Source organism: Populus alba, chromosome 15 (assembly GCF_005239225.2).
Source record: "Populus alba chromosome 15, ASM523922v2, whole genome shotgun sequence".
NCBI classification, from domain to species: Eukaryota; Viridiplantae; Streptophyta; class Magnoliopsida; order Malpighiales; family Salicaceae; genus Populus; species Populus alba.
Genome location: NC_133298.1, coordinates 14,156,914 through 14,175,537, shown reverse-complemented (window position 1 = coordinate 14,175,537; position 18,624 = coordinate 14,156,914). Strand labels below are relative to the sequence as shown.

General features: G+C 31.3%; 2 protein-coding genes across 3 annotated transcripts; both read right to left on the bottom strand.

Annotated features, from left to right (window-relative positions):
• Nucleotides 1–653: 653 nt before the first annotated feature.
• Nucleotides 654–4,711, bottom strand: LOC118052007 (E3 ubiquitin-protein ligase SIS3). 2 transcript variants are annotated; one of them, XM_035062814.2, is made up of 10 exons: nt 4,415–4,711; nt 4,255–4,293; nt 3,826–3,892; nt 3,662–3,735; nt 2,949–3,087; nt 2,776–2,868; nt 2,564–2,629; nt 2,361–2,480; nt 1,798–1,911; nt 654–1,327 (listed from the first exon to the last, which is right to left on the bottom strand). In XM_035062814.2, the coding sequence occupies exons 1-10, from the start codon at nt 4,441–4,443 to the stop codon at nt 971–973; spliced, it is 1,098 nt and encodes a 365-aa protein (XP_034918705.1). In that variant the 5' UTR covers nt 4,444–4,711; the 3' UTR covers nt 654–970. The 2 variants fall into 2 exon arrangements, with proteins under 2 accessions (XP_034918705.1, XP_034918706.1); XM_035062815.2 differs by lacking the exon at nt 4,415–4,711 and having other exon boundaries at nt 4,259–4,287.
• Nucleotides 4,712–14,482: 9,771 nt separating this feature from the next.
• Nucleotides 14,483–16,968, bottom strand: LOC118052008 (uncharacterized). Its single transcript, XM_035062818.2, has 5 exons — nt 16,591–16,968; nt 16,038–16,283; nt 15,501–15,582; nt 14,821–15,035; nt 14,483–14,698 (listed from the first exon to the last, which is right to left on the bottom strand). The coding sequence occupies exons 1-5, from the start codon at nt 16,809–16,811 to the stop codon at nt 14,578–14,580; spliced, it is 885 nt and encodes a 294-aa protein (XP_034918709.1). The 5' UTR covers nt 16,812–16,968; the 3' UTR covers nt 14,483–14,577.
• Between the last annotated feature and the right edge of the window lie 1,656 nt (nt 16,969–18,624).

The window sequence follows — 18,624 nt, the reverse complement described above, 5'->3', positions numbered from 1 at the left end:
GGAATTAAATTAAAAAAAAAATAAACAAAGAAAATAATAAAAAAGGAACAATAAAAAATACAGATCAAAATTGAAAAAAAAAAGAATGAATATTGTATTTGGCGGATATCAATGTTATTTTACTATGCAAATAAATAAATAAATAAATAAAAAGATATAAATATCCCTAGACAAAAAAAACAATTTTTTTTTTTAGCTTTTAAGAGCAACAAAACATTTTTACTGTACATAAAAATAAATGAACATCTAAATTGTCCCTAATTAATTAACAAATGATATAAAAATGACTTCACCAGCTGCAAAGACAATTGTTAAGTGCAATGAAAAACAAATTGGTCAATACTCTTCACGTTACACTGGAAAACACCGAGGCCTTTTTTTTTTTTTTTTTTTTTTTTTTTTTTTTTTTTTGTAATTGTCGTTCCAGAACCTTGTCCAAGGAAAGAAAAAACCTTTATGAGATGAAAATCATGCACGGCTTTAGTAATGCAAAATTCAAGATATTGGAACCACCGCTTATATCTTCATGATTAATGGATGAATATTGATTAAAAAACTAAAACCAAAACTCGTTGTTGATTAAAAAAAAAAAACAAAACAGGCTTCGCAATAATAATTCTATATCGGCAAATCTAAGCTCCATTCTCGTCCTATATCGGCAAATCTAAGCTCCATTCTCGTTAACAAATTACAAAGGTTATGATTACTGATTTTTGAGTCCAGAAATCCCCATGTAAATTGTGGAGTGGGGTTCCTTTTCTGGTACATTAGACAGCGGTCATGGACAAACATCATTTTGCTTTTCTCTGTATTATAAAACAGCTGAGGGCATTGGTTTTTTCATTAAAGTGTGATTCAGCGACGCCTAGCTTTTCCCAGCACAGGGTTAAGAGGTTGTAAAACTGCGACAATCCAGAAAAAAAGACTAGTGATGAGGTTGGGTGGACTGACCAACGAACACACATCCAGCTCAGGAAACTGGTTCCACACCTCTTGGTTCCTCATTTGCCATGTGTACACTTCCATTCTCAGCAGCTTCCACATCAATATCTGCACCGGTGGGCACCCCAGCATTTTCAGTTCGGACAGGCCAGAGCAGACTCTGCATTCTCAACAGATAGATTTGGCTGAAAGGCACAGTTCTCACATAACGGTTGGTTGTTAGGGTGGCAGGAGATCTTTCAGAATCAGCAAGGAGATTAGACAAGGCCCTAAGGTCAAGATTTGGGAAGACTGAGCAGCGACACCGGGGACATTTCACATTCAGTCGAAGCCACTCGTCAATGCATTCAACATGGAAATTATGTGCACAAGGCAGGCCACGAACCTGCAACATAACTAGTAAGGAACTTTGGTAGTTCAACTGTGTTTCATTTCCCTAAAGCCTGATAGCATGTGGCCCTTTGGTATTTGTCAACTCTAACAGGTAACAAACCAATTAAGTAAAGACAATATGAAATGAAATATTTTGCATGAGGTTTAACTACCAGCACCAACCTTCCATTACTATGTAAAAGTGATAATTTTCTTCGTTGTCATTTTTACAGGTGGTCTAATATGCAACCAAATGACTTTGGTGGATAAATTACTCTGAACTAACATAGTTGGAATATATTCAGTGGGAGTAAAGCAGGTAAGTTTTTCCTTCTGGAGTTGTAACAAACTTACACTATACCTGAAGTTCTATTAAAAAAACTCAATAAAAGATAACGGCAGCTTTTTTAAGCATTAAGGGCTATTTCTGCAGTGTAATAGACCTCCCCTAGGGCAACTGGACACGTAAAAAAAAATACCTACCTCATTCCCTACATGGAACTCTTCAAGGCAGATGGGGCATTCACTGCAATCAGTTGGAACAGCCTTGAGCCTGAACTTTGGAAGTTCTTGAATGAGTGCCTCCACTGCTTCTCTCTATGAAAAGACAACAGAACCAGAAAAAGAATTATAAACTAATAAAAAGTTTATGCCAATTTAGAATGTTCACACGACCAGATTTCTTCAAAAATATTACTGTAAGCTACTGGAAAGGATTGGAATCATATGAACCTAAAGTCCAATAATATAATACATTAACTTAGACATCCTCCAAAAAATATGGAGAGCACACCAACACAAACAAAGAGTAACAATAAAATTTCTTCAGTCCCTTATCCCCTTGGATGCCCTTCCCTATTAAGGTTAATCCAAACTGTGATGTAATAATTTGGATCACATTCAATCGCCAATGAGGACTTGAAACCTGAAGTACTGTATTTTTAGGTTATAATAAAAACATGAATGTGCACGATGTTGTCCGGGTTAAAATGAAGAATAAATGGCAATCATATAAATCATAGCCCTTAATAGTGACAGGCACTTACCTGAGTGGGAGTCAAGTAGAGTCCAGGTTGGTAAGCAGCAGCATCTTGGCCCATACCTCTCATTTCTTGACCTGCAGCTTCAAATGCCCAATCTGGCACCCGGATCAAATCAACCAAAACCTGGATTCATGAGTAGGATGATTAAAAGAAATCTTGAAAGAAGCAATAATAAACTTCAATACTCGAGATGAATGAACCATTACCCCATATTCTGAAATAGGAATGCCCTGCTGAGCACGCAAGTGATGTGCTTGTCTTCGTACCCGCCACTAGAAAAGAAAATTAAACAAGTCGAGGATAAGAAGGGGCATGTGAAAATAAGAAAGCATCAATGAGCAGAATGATTTGGATATCAGGGTAAACAATACAATGTAAAATTAAATAGAGAAATAGAAGTACAAGGGACTATGATAACCTTTCCAACAGAGATGCAAGCAATACCGATGAGTCCACAGTAGCTGAAAAGCAACCATATAAGAAAACCCCATTTCTGACCTTCTTCTGGTAACTGCAAGAAGTTAAACATATCACCTCCAGAATTAAAATTGTCTTCATATGACAAACCAAGGAATATCAAAACGAACTTACACAATCTCTTGCATTTGTGAACCAGAGTGTGCCAATTATAGTCCAAGCCCAAAGAAATGGATATAGTAGCAGAGAGAGAATTGAAAGAACCACAATTCTTCCACAAAAACGGGCATATCTCTGCTGCCACCCAAAATCCCTGTAAGGAAATAAAATAGACAAAAAAGAACAACTTATTATCTATACAAGGAAGTAAAATTGATGAAACAGGTATATCTCTGCTGCCACCCAAAATCCCTACAAGGAAGTGAAATAGATAAAGAAAAAAAAAAAACTTATTAGGCAAGATTCAGCTTACAAAGTGCCTTTTAAAACTTTCAGTAAAAGAACATGCATTAGACTGATGCAAACAATATTCTCAAACCATTCAATTCGACCATATGACAGTGAAAAACAAACTGTTAACAACAAGTTTCTACAACATTGTGAAAGACTTCACTCACATGAAAACAGGATTAAACAAATTAAAACAAAGCAAACTCTGTAGTCACTTGATTTCAAAAAGTGTTAAAAAAAAAATTATTGTACAGAATCCTTTTCCAAAAGCACAGAGATAATGTCGGAGTCAATACAATATCTCATTTTGAGCAAATTTCTTTCTTGAAATCTCTCCAAAATCTTTAAAATAACATAACATGCAGAATTCTCATCTAAAGTAGCAGAAACCCATCACTAAAAACATTAATGACAAGGTGTATAAGGCCAGGCCTTACAATCCCATTCCAGCAGCAAGTCCATTATCTATGAACATCAACAAGCGAAACACAAAAACGGTAGTGTAGTCAACCTGAAACAACAAAAGTTGGAAATGAGATACAAAAGAAAACCATTGAATTCACATAATTAGTTTGAACACGAATAAGATAGAACAACCTACCATTATCCATATGTGCAAAGGGTATGTACAAAGATGGTAACGCTTCCAATTGATGGCAACAATGATTCTATCAGTAACATTGTCAAAGAAAGAACAAACAACGTAAACCTAATTATCAATTCCCATAAAATAATCGTTTAGAACTCAATTCATGATCTAACTTTCTTTGGAATTTCAAAAAATGCACACGGTTTTTCTTCAAAACCAAACGGTTAAAATATAAAACTAAGAAAAGATAGTAAGAGATTGATGTTAAATAATCACCAAAAGAAAGCCACAAACAAGAAGGTTAAGCAAGAGCCTAGCTAGCTGGTCCCATAGAAACCAGACTCAAAGATTCAAACTTTCTTGGGAATTAAAGAAATAAAATGAAAACCCTTAATTATATGAATGCCAAAATTTAAAAAGTGAACATAATAAAAAGGATACGCACTTGTTGCCAGCATTGACAAGAAGAAGCCATCGTACCTGCAAAACCCAATCTTTTTCAACATGAAAACAAAAATCTTGAAACAAAAGGGTAGGCACCCACCAGTCCAATATCTACAGATATAGTGAAGTTAATTAGAAGGAAAGATTGAGGACAAACCACTTGAAATCGACTCCTCTCATTGCCATAACTAACTCGAAAACCCTATGAGAAAAAAAAGGAAAGAAAGACTTATTACAAGAAAGAGGGGGGGTGAGAGTGTTTCTGTATGTGAATCAGTGACCAACAATCCTCGTAATCTCATCAGGTACGAGAAATGAATCAGAATCTTTCATCTATGGAGTTCTATGTTTTTTTTTTATACTAAATGCAGTAATTATCAGTAACTGAAACTGGATTAAAGAGAGCTTATTGAAAACAGCAGAGAGAGTGAGAGAAGTATCCTAATAATAATGGAACTAAGGAAGGATAGGTTGTTGACGGAGAGATTTGGGGACACGTTAATTGACGGCGTCAAGTGGGGTCTTGTTCAATTTTTTCTTTTTAGGTAAAAGACAGTAAGCAGTCATAGGATTTTTTTTCATCTACTTGTGGAAACCTTTTTTTTTTTTTAAGAAAAAAACTATTGTTGGGTGGCTGTGGATTATGGGAAGGAGGTAAGTAAGTGGTTGACACGTAGGTTTGGGTTGCTGACGTGTTTACAATAGGTTAGGTTGGCTAAGTGGGTTGGTCCCTTTCATCATCTCTATCTTAAAAAAAGAAAGAAAAGATATGAAGTGTTATCTGGTTTGTACTTCCATGACATTTTTGCTTCCTTTTCCTTTCCTTTTCCTTTTTCTTTTTCTTTTTTTTTTGTCCGTCAATGATGGCAATTTTTCGTTTTTGAATTAACATAGATGTCGACCAAATCAACCGAAAGCTTGACTCTGATTCTTATCTCGGTTTTTTTTAATTAAAAAAAAAACCCTTAAAATAATGTTATCTCAATCATTTTTTTAATCATAATTTAGATTGCCCCATAAATCAACTAGCATAATTCATAATATGGCCTTGAGTTGGATTGACCCTTTATTTGGGTTCAATAACTTGTACGAAAGAAGCAAAAAGGCAAGTAACAAACTCTTCATTAGAAAAAAAAAAATTAAAAGCCATGAATGAGTGTTTTATCCTGGCTTATAAGGCAAAACATTATGGATTTGCATAGTATTTTGCTTTTTTTCTTGTTTTTTTTATATTATTTTTTTATTTAATTTTTTTTAATTTCATCTATTAATATTATGTTTGTTAAGATTTAAAGTTGATAATTTATTTTATTTATATTTTATGTGGTTATTACGATCTTGGAAAAATATCTCAATATTAGTTTGGTGATCTATATAAACAAAAAAGAATTTGAATTTATTATTTGTAAGAAATAAAAAATAAAAGGATCAAAATTAAAGCAAAAAAATAATGACAAGCCTTTTTTAAAGAAAAATATGGTTCAATTCTAGTCCTTTTTTTTATATCTTTTGTCATTATTTTTTTTCTTTTCAATTTAATCTTTCAATATTATGTTGATTGGGGTTTAAGGTTGATAGTTTGTTTCAATATGCTCTTATGTAATTATTGTGATCTAAAAAAAAATCTCGTTATTGAGTTAACACTCAATTTCATAAAAAAGAGTCTAATTTTATTGTTTGGGAAAAATTAAAAAAGAGATGACCAAAATTGACACAGAGAAAAAATAGAAGGCCTTAATTTTTTTTTTAATTATTATTATGTTAGAGTCTTTTGCTTTTAGGATTTTGTCAAATTTCTTTTTTGGCCCTTTTAATTTGTAAATTAAATGTTTGGTCCAAAACTTTGTTTTGCTCACTTTTTTAGTCTCTAAATTTAAGAGAGAAGAAGAGTTGTCATATTATGGTGGAAGAGAGAGAAAATTAACAAATGATCAATATTCAATGATGAAACTTGTCATTTTTTTATGTTAATGAGTTTCATTTGACAATAAGAATTTTATTTAGGTCTTTTTCTCTTGATTTTACTGAAAAAGATAAATATTCATTGGGGATTTTTTTATTATTTAAGTTATGTTTTTTTATTTCATTTTTTAATTGATTAAATGCTAATTTAATACCAAATTGGGTTTTTTAGCTCCTTAGGTGTTTCTTAGTTTTTTTAGCTGAAAAAATGGGTTTTACTATACCAATTGAAGTTAGCTACATGACTTTTCAATCATAATCTAGAACAACAAGTGATGTGTTGCAATGGGTTTTTTTTTTAATAATAGGATGGACGAAATGTTCTTCCTTTCTTAAAAAAGATATAAGAAAATTTTAAAATGCTTGTGCATGCTAGGCTAAACAGGCTGTGTTTGACTTGTTTTTTTTTTCTTTTTTCCTTTAAATTTTTTGTTGATTTTTTTCTCAATTTTAACTTTTAATATTTTTTTTTACAATTTCATTCTTTAACATTTTATTTATTTTAAATTGATTTTTATAATTTATTTCAGTTTTTTTATAGGCTTATTACGGCCTTAAACAAGCTTCCTAGCACTTGATTGATCCTCAATTTTATGAAATATCTATTTTTTTTATCATATAATTACATAAAAAAATTAGAAAAAAAAAAGTTATTAAATCCAAATGAGTCTATGACCTAGATTGCAGGTTTGACATATTAACATGAATTAATTAGAAGTTAAGTTTTATAATTTATTTTATTTTGTTTTCTATAGGGTTACCATGGTCTTTAAACAAACATCATGATATTGTGTTGATGTTTAATTATGTGAGAATATTTTTTTATTATGTAATTAAATAAAAAATAGTTTTAAAAAATATATTAAACACAATCAATCAATGACTCGGGTCATAAGGTTAGCTTGGGTTGATTGAGAATTGATTTATAATTTATTTTGATTTGCCTCTTATAAGGTTGTCTCATTCTTAACCAAATATCTTGGCATTGAGTTGTTGCTAAATTTTATGAGTGTATTTTTTATCATATAATTAAGGTTGCGTTTGTTTCCTGAAAAGTGGTTTTCGAGAAATCACTTTTCAAACTTCCTTGTGTTTGTTTGCCATTAGAAAAGTTGGTCAACGAAAAATACTTTTCAGTCAAAGGAACATTTGGTTTGGTTTCCAGAAAAGTGTTTTCATTTTATTGTGAGCGAAAAACACTTTCTAAAAATTGTAAAAATTTAAAAATATCATATTATTTGCTGATTATATTAAATTTGATCCTCAAACTTTTGATTGCTATATATATATCATTTTGAATATTTTTTTTCAATTTCATCCCTTAGAATTTACTTTGGTCCTCATTTTTATAATTGTTATTTGATTTTCCGTCATTATTTTTTAATTAAAATTTTTTATCTATCAAATTTGGTCATCGTTCTTTTGATTGTTACGTATTTTATTTGAAATAATTTATGAAATGTTAATTATTATTATTTTAATTTCTTTATCTTTTAATTTTTTTATTTTTTTAAATTTGATCTTTATTATTTTGATTATTATTTATTTTATTTGGGAAGATAATTTATGAAATTATATTTTTTTTCAATTTTATTCTCATTCAACTTTTTAATTTGTAAGATTTGTTCCTCATTATTTTAATAAACTTGAAAAAAAATAAAACATTAATAAGTTATTTTCCAGCTCATTTTCCATGACATAACCAAACATTGAAAAGTGTTTTCCAACTTATTTTCTATTACACTGTCAAACATCGAAAAGTCTTTTCCATATTTACTTTCCAAAAGAAAACTACTTTCTAACAAACAAACGGGGCCTAAGTAAGAAATAATTTAAAATAATTATTAAACTTGATGGAGTTCATGACCTAAATTACAAATTTAATGGGTTAAGCTACGAAACCCTAATCAATCTAATGTATTGCTGTCCCAATATTTTTTAAAACGAGATGTCATCTCGAATTTTTTTTAAAGCCAACCATGTTTTTATTGATCATCAATCTCCTTTGAAATTTTCATGTCAACTGGGCTATGTTGTGGCAGTTCCTATATAGTTTGATTTGAAACCCGAGTTAGACAAGGAATTAGGTTTAAAGATTTTAAGACTGATCCACTAGCCATCAAAAAGTTTTAACAACCTAAACATTTTTTTTTTTTATGTTAATTGATGTGGCTCATGACGTAGCATAAGCTATCTATTTAGTTATTTATTTACGTATTAATCTAGTTGGTGCAAAGGACAAGCTAACATGCAACTCATTAAGAATTTCATTGAAATTCCATTTAATAATATGTTGATTTCACATTAAAAAGCTTAGGAATGAAAAGCTATTTTTCTTATATTAGGGTCAAGGGTGTTGTTATGTGTTGGTAAAATAAAGTGGAGTAAATATAGAGATTTATCTTACCTTCATATCAAATTCTACAATTAATTAGTTGACTGTCAAAAATAACTTCCTAAAATAGCTCTCTTACAAATTATATATATAAATACTTTGTCAATGAAAATAACATAACAGAAACTTTATACTTTACCTATTGTTAACATGGTATTAAAGCATATAGGATTGTCACTCTTGTTGGCATATAATACCTTTCTACATCAACTCAATATGTCTCCACATGATTAATCATCATTATCGATATAACCATAAAAGACTTGATATCAAGGCTAACACATATATTAAGCAAAAAAAAAAAAGACCCCATTGAGGAGACTTTGTATGTGCACACACAAAAATGAAATTATTTTTTACAAGATAGTTGCATTATCAGGACTGACTAAGTTATCCACTTTCGAGGTTTTGTCAAAGTAATTCTGACGTTATCATTGCTTGAAACAACTTGAATCTAATAGTTGTGCACAACTTTCATTTATATACATTCTTACTCAATTTGGAGGTTTGTAGCTCCATATTTATTCATCCAAAAGTGCCAACTTGATCAACACCACATCTAAAAATTGAGTGATGGCTGATTAGGGAAAAAATGTTAGGGATTTCCATGAAAAAATTAGAATGCAAATATCTAATTTCATAGAAATAGGGTTGTCGAGGAGATGTCTCTCTTCTATTTATAAAAAATCTCATGCCATTTGGAGATCTAGAATTTCAGAACGAGCTCTTGAAATGTGCCAACCTAATTGCCGTGAACTGCCAAGGAAGAAAATTAACAGAGGCTGAATGACGCATCGTTTGGGTTAAAATCCTAGAAATTAAATTTTTTAATTTGAGATTTAACAAAGTTTCAATTTAATCTTTGCTCTTCTAATTATGGTGTATACACCTTTAATTGACATAAAAAAAAACTTTGTAATTCCATGCAATTTAACCCCTACTAAACTTATATATTAGCCCTTTAATTGGCCGTCTTTTTTATTTTGATCTTTGTTTATGAATTTGTGTATTTTGACCCACAATTAACCAACAAACTTCTAATTTTTTTAATTTGGCTCCTGATTTGGTCAATTTCAGCCTCTATATTCATGCACCTTTTCCAGTTTGATCTTTGGTTTTGGATTTTTTTTCAATTGAGTCCCTATTTGCCCATTAAACTACAATATTTATGAAATTAAACAACTAATTTGACCAAATTAACTCCTAAAAATCACAATTCAACCCCTAGACTTTAATTTTTTTCAATTAAAATCTAAATTGACTTTTAAAAATCAAATTTTCTTGCAATTAAGCCCTTAATAAATTCAAATAAACCTTTTGTATATTTAATCCTCCTTAGTCAATCTTCGATAATTTTCTAGGCGTTTTGGTATACTCTTTTCACTGATATATCTTTTTTTTTTCTTCCAATATATTTTTTAATTTTTTTGCATGTTTTTTTTTGGTTTATTGTGGGATTCCAAAAATGAATAACAACAAACGTGAGTTGGTAAAATAAAATGGAGTAATTTTAGAGATTTATCTTAATTTATTTTTATTAAATCCTATGATTTAAGAGTTAACCTAAATCAGATCATTGAATTATTTTGATTGCTTAGAATAACTTTCTAGAATAGCTCTTTATACAAACTATACATGTATATACCTTTTAAATCAAAAGTAATAGAATAAAAAGTTAATACTTTACCTATTGTTAAGAAAGGGACTAAAAAGGACAACCTCTTCATTGTTAATCACTTAATTGAGGGGAAATTTTATGGTTTTTTATGAGGTAGTTAAAGACATCTTATTAGTCATTTTTTAGGCTCACTTTTAGAAAAGAGATAGTTATAAGTAGAGAGAGAAATCTTAGGTCATTTTTTATGAAACATGAATTTTATTCTCTCTCATACTTGTGTTTGTCTCTTTTTGGTTTTTGGAACTGGACCCTAAAAAATAACTAATAGGACATCAATTATACACTATAACATCTTCCTTTAATTGAGTAGATTATTATTGGATACAAGTGTTTTTAATAAAATAATTAATTATTCTCTTTGATTTTAAAAAACTCAATATTTAGTATTTTGATTGTATCTATTTTTTATATTTTTTTCATGATAATTGATATGTCATTTGTCAAAAAAATCCTTTATAATTAAAATTTTCAAACTCACCTACAATATGGAAAATTAAAAATGTAATTAATAAGAGTTATTTAAAATTTTAATCAATGAATTAACTTATTTCAAAACCAAAAAGACTAACCCACAAAACCATAAAAAACACAGGTACTAGATCATAATTTGCTCTTATTTAATTAGAAAATATGAAATTATGTACGAATCCAGTTAGGTTAGGTGCAAAAAAAGTTATCATACAAGTCATGAAAAATGTCATTGAAATTCAAGATATTAATATGTTTACTTAAAAAAGTAAGACTTGAAAATGAAATGTTATTCTTACAAAAGGTAAGGTAAATCAACTATTAAAAGGGTATTGTGCAAATGAAATTGTTTTCAATTTCTCATTGGAACAATTATGATTTTGTCAGCTTGCTATAAGGACTTGTGATAATTTAGGTTAAATAAGAAAATTCTCTAAAATCTTTCTAGTTGCCTCACATTTCAAAACTAATTACAGTTTATGATTCATAACTAGAAAGCAGTTTGTCATAACTCATTTCTGGGTTATTCTTTAAAATTTGTTTTTTTCCTTGTAAAAGCACAAAAACAAAAGCAACAATAACAAGAAGACTAACAATTATGGCAAAAACTAGCTAAAAAAGGTCTTATATATATATATATATATAAAAGGATCAAGATGGATTTTTTTGACAAAATTTAAAGGCTAATCGTACCCCGTCATACCCACGATTGGAAAGATAATACAAATTCAAAGTCAAATTAAATGATTATTGGACGAATCTACTTAAAAATTAAATCCAATGATATAATTAGATTTTTATTATGCATATTTGATTTAATCATGAACCAAATTAAAGTTTAATTATGTTTAAGAATTAATTTAGGTCCAATTAAAATATTTAATTAGGTGCAAGGACGTAATTATGTTTTTAATAGGTCAAATTAATTTTATTAGGGACTTAATTAATGAAGAATTAAGTTTAGAGGCTTAATTTGAGCTTAATTGAGAATATTAGAATTTTAGAAGATCAAGCTTAACTTTTACAAAGTCAATTGATTGAAATTAGAGGTAAAATCGCAAAAACAATCAAAGTTTAAGGGCAATTAGGGGTCAAATTGAAGAAATTTACAACCAAATATCTTTTTGAAAAAGGTGCTAAACTTCAAGGACTTAATTCAATGGAAGACAAGGGTGAAATTGAAAGTATAATTGTCAATTAAGGGTAAATTTTCATAAATCCAAAACCAAGAATCATAACTAAAAGGGTGCTGAAACTTGAGGCTGATGTTAAAATGCAAAATTGCATAAAATCAAAAGTTTAGGGTCAATTAGGGATACAATTGAAAAAAATCAAAAGCCGATGGACTAAATTGAACTTTGGTTAAATCCCTAAATTAAAACCTTAAAAGCCAAAATAACGTTGTTTTGCCAAACAATAACAAAAAAAAAAAAGGAACAAAGTAGACCAATATTGTTCATCATCCTCTCCTTTTCACCTGAAAAAGCTACTCGGGTGGCTACTTTTAGGAGTATTTAATGCTTTTTCTCTTAACCAAACCTGACAAATCATACACCACTATGATGACTTGACATTGTACTACACCCCAAAGTAGTTCTTGCCAGCCAATTGACCCTATAGGTGCCACTCCAAAGTAGCCACCTCGACCATTCTTTAGCAACTAGTTTTCACAGTCTATAATTGTGCCTTTAAGCTAATTGTTGGGATCTTTAACAATTGAATTGAGAGCTAAGATTTATCTCGGATAAAGATGAAATGTTCCTTTTCCACCCCCTATAAATAGGGGTGGATTCTAGGCATTAAACATGAAGAAATTGGAAGCCAAAGTTGGAGAAAAATCAACTTTTCCCCTAGTCTTTATATTCCTTCTCTCTGCCGGTTTTCATCCTCTTTCTTTGCCATGCCTCCACTGTCATTACCGCCACCAGCCACATGTTGGGCTTCCCATCACCACCAGAAACTTTTCTCTTCTAGTCAGGCAAGCATTCTTTTTATTTTTCTTTTTAAACCCCCTGATGGTGGCCATTACATGCAAAATTATGAATGTAATGGCCAAATATTTAACATGGTTGCTGGGCCGACCCAGTGACCATGTAGGTTTGGGTTGGGCCTGTTTAAGGCCAACTTAGATGGTTAGGTTGAGTCCAGCCCAACATAAAAAAAGAGGGAGGTTGGGCCTTCTATCATCCCAAGCCGATTGGATCGGGCTTGGGCTCCAGACTCGACCCAACATTAAAAAGGGAAATAAGGTTGTTGGGCTGATAGTCGGCCCAACCCGATTGAGTCGGGTTGGACCTATTTTAGCCCAGCCTAAATGGTTGGGCCGAGTGTAGTCCTATATATTTACTAATAATAAAATAAAATAATATCATAATAATATAAAAACAAAAAAATCTAAAAAAAATTCAAATTTTTTCAAAAGATATTTTAAAAAAAATTTATGGTCCCCCGCATGTTTTTCCAATAATTTTGCATTATATTGGGTTGTAGACTTACACTGTAAGTTATCGACTCGATATTAAAAATACCTGGTTTTCTTCAAAACTTTGATAAAATCTCAAAAAAAAAATTCAAAAACAATATTTAGATTAACTTCTTCTTTCCAAAAAAAAAAAATGTTTTTGTCTTTGTGCATACAACCAAATCCTAAAGGTTTTTTTTATGTATATTTTCTAAAAAAAAAGATAAAATCATTTCCATCACATTTTAAAAATGCAAAATGGATATTGTAACCAGTTTATGATTATCCATTAGGTTTTAGATAAAATATAAAAAATCCTTCAACAACTATTTTGTTTAATTAATATTTGGAGTATTAGGATTTAGTGTATACTTTAATATTTAAAGTATAAAATTACATTGTAAAGTATACTTTCAGATATTAAAGATACAAAGTCTAAAATAAGTACGATGCAAAAATCTAAAACTTAGAATGGTTAGAATTTCACCCTATAAAATAGAAACTTTTCTCATAAAAAGAAATCAGCCATAGTTAAAAAATCAATAGATAAAAAACACGATCTAAAAAAATAATTAAACAACAATACAACTTATTTTAAATAGAATACACTGAAGATAATATATTTTTCCCTTACATAATAACTTTATAATTATACTCAATCCTCTTTTTCAACTCAAGAAACAGATCCGTCATTTGACACCCTACTCCTCATGAGAGTTGATGATGCAAAATAAAAACATTGACAAGAATTCAAGATATTAGGTTATTCAAGGGACAGTTCATGGACAGAGATTCATTATCTTGCTCCATGTTTCTCGTCGTCTTTAAATTCCCGTATAAAAATACAACCCAGAGAAGGACGTTCATTTTCTACGAACTCGGAAAGTACAGTGTACAAATCTGACTTCTGCTGAACAAAGAGACATCACTACGGGTGCATGCGTGGTATCTACTATTTTGTTTTTCTAGTGGCTGCTCAAAGGAAACCTTTAACATAAAATTTACGCATATGATGCTCTCAATCCAGCAGATCGGCCGACCGTCCACAAGATAGCGTGGACAATTGTTGCAATCTGAGTAATAAGTTGAAGGGGATTGGCAGATGAGATAACGTGAAGTAGGATACCCAGGTCGTGACAGCTTGAAGCACAGATGGTTCAAATTTTCATCTTGCTCCATAGCGTAGTTAAGGTAGCGAAGTACAAAGACTTTTTTTTTTTTCAATTTATGCTGAGATATCTTGACAAATGCATGATCGGGATTATATAAGCTACAGTAATGATTTACTCTAGATACAGAATGGTCAAACAATTAAGTTTATGTCTTCATTCTTTGTATAAATTGAAGACAGACATTTCAGTTACAGATTGGTGGGTTTCTGCATTTGTATACAGCAGAGGCAGGTTGTTTATAAGCTGGTATGCTGCTGATATCAACATATCTGACTTCCCCAGGGGCAAAAGAAAGATCTCTATGCCTGCACAAGAACAAAGGCAAACCATCACATACTGGCTAAGGATTGTTTATTCTTGACATATTCACATTTATAGTAAATCTACTTTAGACCATACACTAGAAGCTAAAGAGTCACATGGCTACCTTCGAAGGTCAAGACCGACTAAACCAGCTTGGAGGATTGTTAGATCATCAGAATCTGGAGATACAATGATGATCGTTTCCTCGGAGTACTGAGTTTCAAGAATGGACATCAGCTGTGTAACACGGACAAACACGTCTGCAACACTCTCATTTGGGGTTCCATCGTCGATGGGAGGGGGCTTGTTTCTTGGAGAAATAGTATCTAATGCATATACCTGAACCATAGCCAAGACCTCAGCTATTAACATCCTATTCGCAAAAAGTTCTTAAAAAATATATTTGCAACATGATTAATTGCAGCTCAGAGAGAGAGAGAATGAGATGGAAGGAATGGATCTTTTAAGACATTTGGACTGAGGGCCTGAAACTTAGATGAGTTGACTTGAGCAGAGAGAGCTCACATGGTCTGAAGTCTGCAGATGCCTTGTTAGGTTCTCAATCAAATTCAAACACCCCACCACCCAAGACTCACAAAAGACTTTAGAATTTTATGGATCCCACGAAGACAGATTATTCAAATTTTACCTTCTGTCTGTGAAAGGAAAGAAATAAAGTAATAAACAAATGACCATCACATATACATATTTGCTAGTATTGTCTTGAAGGAAAACTTGTTTAAACCAAGAACTAAAACATTGAAAATGCATCCATATCATTTGGTAAACAGGGAGGGATCTTACTTCCGAAACAGCTTCTAAATTCTTGCCTTCATAAGCTCCTAAACCACGGGCATCCAGGAAGCTGTACTCTGGAACTATATAACTGCAACAGCGGAGGACTATTTGAAGCAATAGCAGTAATTAATGCACTATTGCAATAGATTCTGAAAACGCCACCATTCCTTTATATGAATAAAACACCAATATCATCTATTTATTAGCCTTTAAAAAGAAAGCCTCTCTAAATTTCCAATGGAAACACAACAATGTGAAAATGAAATTATGTCCAATTCCATTGGGCGGCAAATTGGAGCCCCAGGTTTTAGAAAAGCTCAGCCACATCTTCACTTTCCCACATTGCTGTCAAAATTAAGCATGGAGCAGCCGACCACAATTAAATAAAAAAAATTCTATTTTTCTTCAAGGGACTCGATCTTAGCCAAAATAGCTAAATGGTCAAGAAAGCTAATTCAGGTAAGAACAAGGGGCCTTATAACACCACATTCCATTCGTGCTAGTACTCAATTTGCCAAATATACTCAATATTATTATGCATACCTCCTACTAATCCTATTAACAGAAGCAATAATCTCTGCAGTTTGGTAAGCTCTCTGAGTAATGGAAGGCCAAATCCAACACCCTGTATCACAAGCTCCCATTTCTTTCAACTGTAAAGCAGCTTTCACAATCTGTTTCTTCCCTTTCTCTGACAACCCACTATCAACTGATGTTTTTGCTACCGGATTTGTGTTGATAATCCCCAGGCTCTCAAACTCAGACTCCCCAGCTCTCACCAAATAATACCTTCATACACCCACAACACAATTTAACCACAAATCCAAACAAAAAGAAACAACAGTGCTAACATCACCAGACCCCAATGAAAACTAAATCCATAATTTAGCAGTGCCTTAATATAACTGTGAAGCTTAGTAAGGTTAAATAAGTTTAACATCAATTCATCAACAGGCAAGTACAAGAAAAAGTTCTAAGCTTGACAGTGGTCCAGGTAACATACAATTTCCTTTTTGTTGTTTCCTTTAAATTAATGATCTACAGACTATAAATTAAAAAGAATGGAAGAAAACAGGAAATGGGTTGATGGAGTTACTGGTTGGTGAGGCCGGGAGGAGGCATTTGGAAGAGGCCACGGGCATCAGCGACTGGTATGGATAAATGGGATGTGGAGATTGAGATAGAGAGTGCAGTGAGGAGGTGGCGGCGGTTTATGTGGTTAAGGAGGTTTTTCTGAGTGGTGGTTGTTGTTGATGACGAAGACGGAGATAAGTGTGGAGGTGGGGCTGTTACTGAAGTGTTCGTTATTTTTAGCATTTTGGCGGGGTTGTCTTGACTGATGACATTCTTCTTCTGCTATTAAGCAGCATCATCTATTCATCTTCTGCTTCTCGTTATCCTCAACAATAGCAGTGTGATTTTTATGGTTTCGTGGGGTCATCATTTCTCTCTTTCCTTGACAAAGGATTATGAGTTTCATGGCTTCACTAGGCAAAGCCCACAGTGCAATCAATTGGCCCAACTGAGCTCCTAGATGGAACCGAGTTACTTGTACAAGGCCACCTTATTACTTTATATTTAACGAGACAAGAAGTGAAGGTTGAACCAGAGTTAAATGAGTGTTTACCAGGTTTCCTCTCTCTTTATTACTGAGGAATTTGGGTACACTTTCTTCATTGCCAACTCGGTGCAACTGTGAGTTGAAACGGACCTTGCAGCCGGCTAGTGAATCTCATAAATTTATGGATGGCGAATCTCATAAATTTTTATCCCACCTCTTAATCCAGCTACCTATGGGGGTAAGTGTTTACCAGTTCTTAGTCATCAGGTGCAGAGCATATTGATCTTTCAAACAGAGTATAATGTATAGTAAAAACAAGCCTTGAAAATAATATAAACGCAGTAAGACATAGTTGATTGGAACTCATTAGTCACTTACTTTGTGTTTAGTTAGTGTTGTAGAAGAGAGGAAATAGATACATGAGATATAAAAATATGTTCGGGTTGTAAAAATATAAAAAAATTCTGTTTCTAGAATAATTTTATAATAAATTTTTTGATTTTTTTAAAACAAAAGAAACATGAGATATATATATATTTTTTTGTCTTGGTTTATATCTTTAGATAATAACCGAACACTACCTTAATATTGTTTCAATAAATAAAGTTTAATTTAGTAATTTATTGTACATCACTTGTACATCTAGGATATTTGCAATATATCTCGTAAGATTCCAACAACACTATCTCATTTAAATGCATTTTCAAACTAAGGTTTTTGAACCAAAATAAAATGACTCAACATCTCTTAACAAAGTAAATCTAATCTCTAGATTTATATGAGGAAAGTAAAAGCGTTAAAAAGACAAAAAAACACTAAAAATAAGGTGAGAAATAGTGTGTGATAATAAAAAAAAAATTAAGAACTTTTTATTCACCCCTTTTTTATAGTAATTTTGAAAGCTGAAAGATTAAAAAATTAATAAGAATTAATTCTCATCATTATCGATCTTTGATTACACACCATAAATCAAGAATTAAATTTAGAAAAATCAAGGGTTTTTTTAGTAGGAAAACCAAGGGTTCTTTGAGATTCATTTTTCATTCACCTATAATTTGTTTAAATCATGTTAAGTAAACAAATTTCCAATAATCCTCCACATGAATGAAAATTGTCTCATCAGTTTGAAAACAAGTCAAAGATTTGTTGAGAGATATTGATTTGGTATATTATTTCATCAGGATAAGTAGCTTTTAGCTTTGAACCTTTCTTAATGAAATATTATCGGATTTACTCAGCTAAATAATGAACGTGATGTTTTGAACTATTTAACCTTTTTGTGTAAACAAAAACAATAATATTCAAATAGTTCTCTATCTCAAAATTTCCTTTGTTTCTTACTATTATGTTTATTTTGCCCTTGAATAATTCTTGGATTCATGGGTGCTTTAGAAAATTAATCATTTATTGAAATTCTCAAAAACACGATTATATTTCTCATTTATATAGGTGATCTTTCATTGATATTATTTTGATATACTCCATTTGATGTATCAATATATAAAAGTTATTAAGAGCTCAACTCAGTCTTTATCACGCTGTAATTATCACTTATTTCGTCATAAGAAT

What these genes read in the sequence shown, in the direction of transcription:
- LOC118052007 (XM_035062814.2), bottom strand. Translation starts at nt 4,443, where the DNA reads ATGGCAATGAGAGGAGTCGATTTCAAGTG. An exon ending in CTTTGCACATATGGATAATG is followed by an intron (nt 3,736 to 3,825) that starts GTAGGTTGTTCT and finishes TTGTTGTTTCAG; the next exon opens with GTTGACTACACTACCGTTTT. An exon ending in TCACAAATGCAAGAGATTGT is followed by an intron (nt 2,869 to 2,948) that starts GTAAGTTCGTTT and finishes AACTTCTTGCAG; the next exon opens with TTACCAGAAGAAGGTCAGAA.
- LOC118052008 (XM_035062818.2), bottom strand. Translation starts at nt 16,811, where the DNA reads ATGCTAAAAATAACGAACACTTCAGTAACAGCCCCACCTCCACACTTA. An exon ending in CCTCCCGGCCTCACCAACCA is followed by an intron (nt 16,284 to 16,590) that starts GTAACTCCATCA and finishes GGGTGTATGAAG; the next exon opens with GTATTATTTGGTGAGAGCTG. An exon ending in ATTTAGAAGCTGTTTCGGAA is followed by an intron (nt 15,036 to 15,500) that starts GTAAGATCCCTC and finishes GCTATGGTTCAG; the next exon opens with GTATATGCATTAGATACTAT.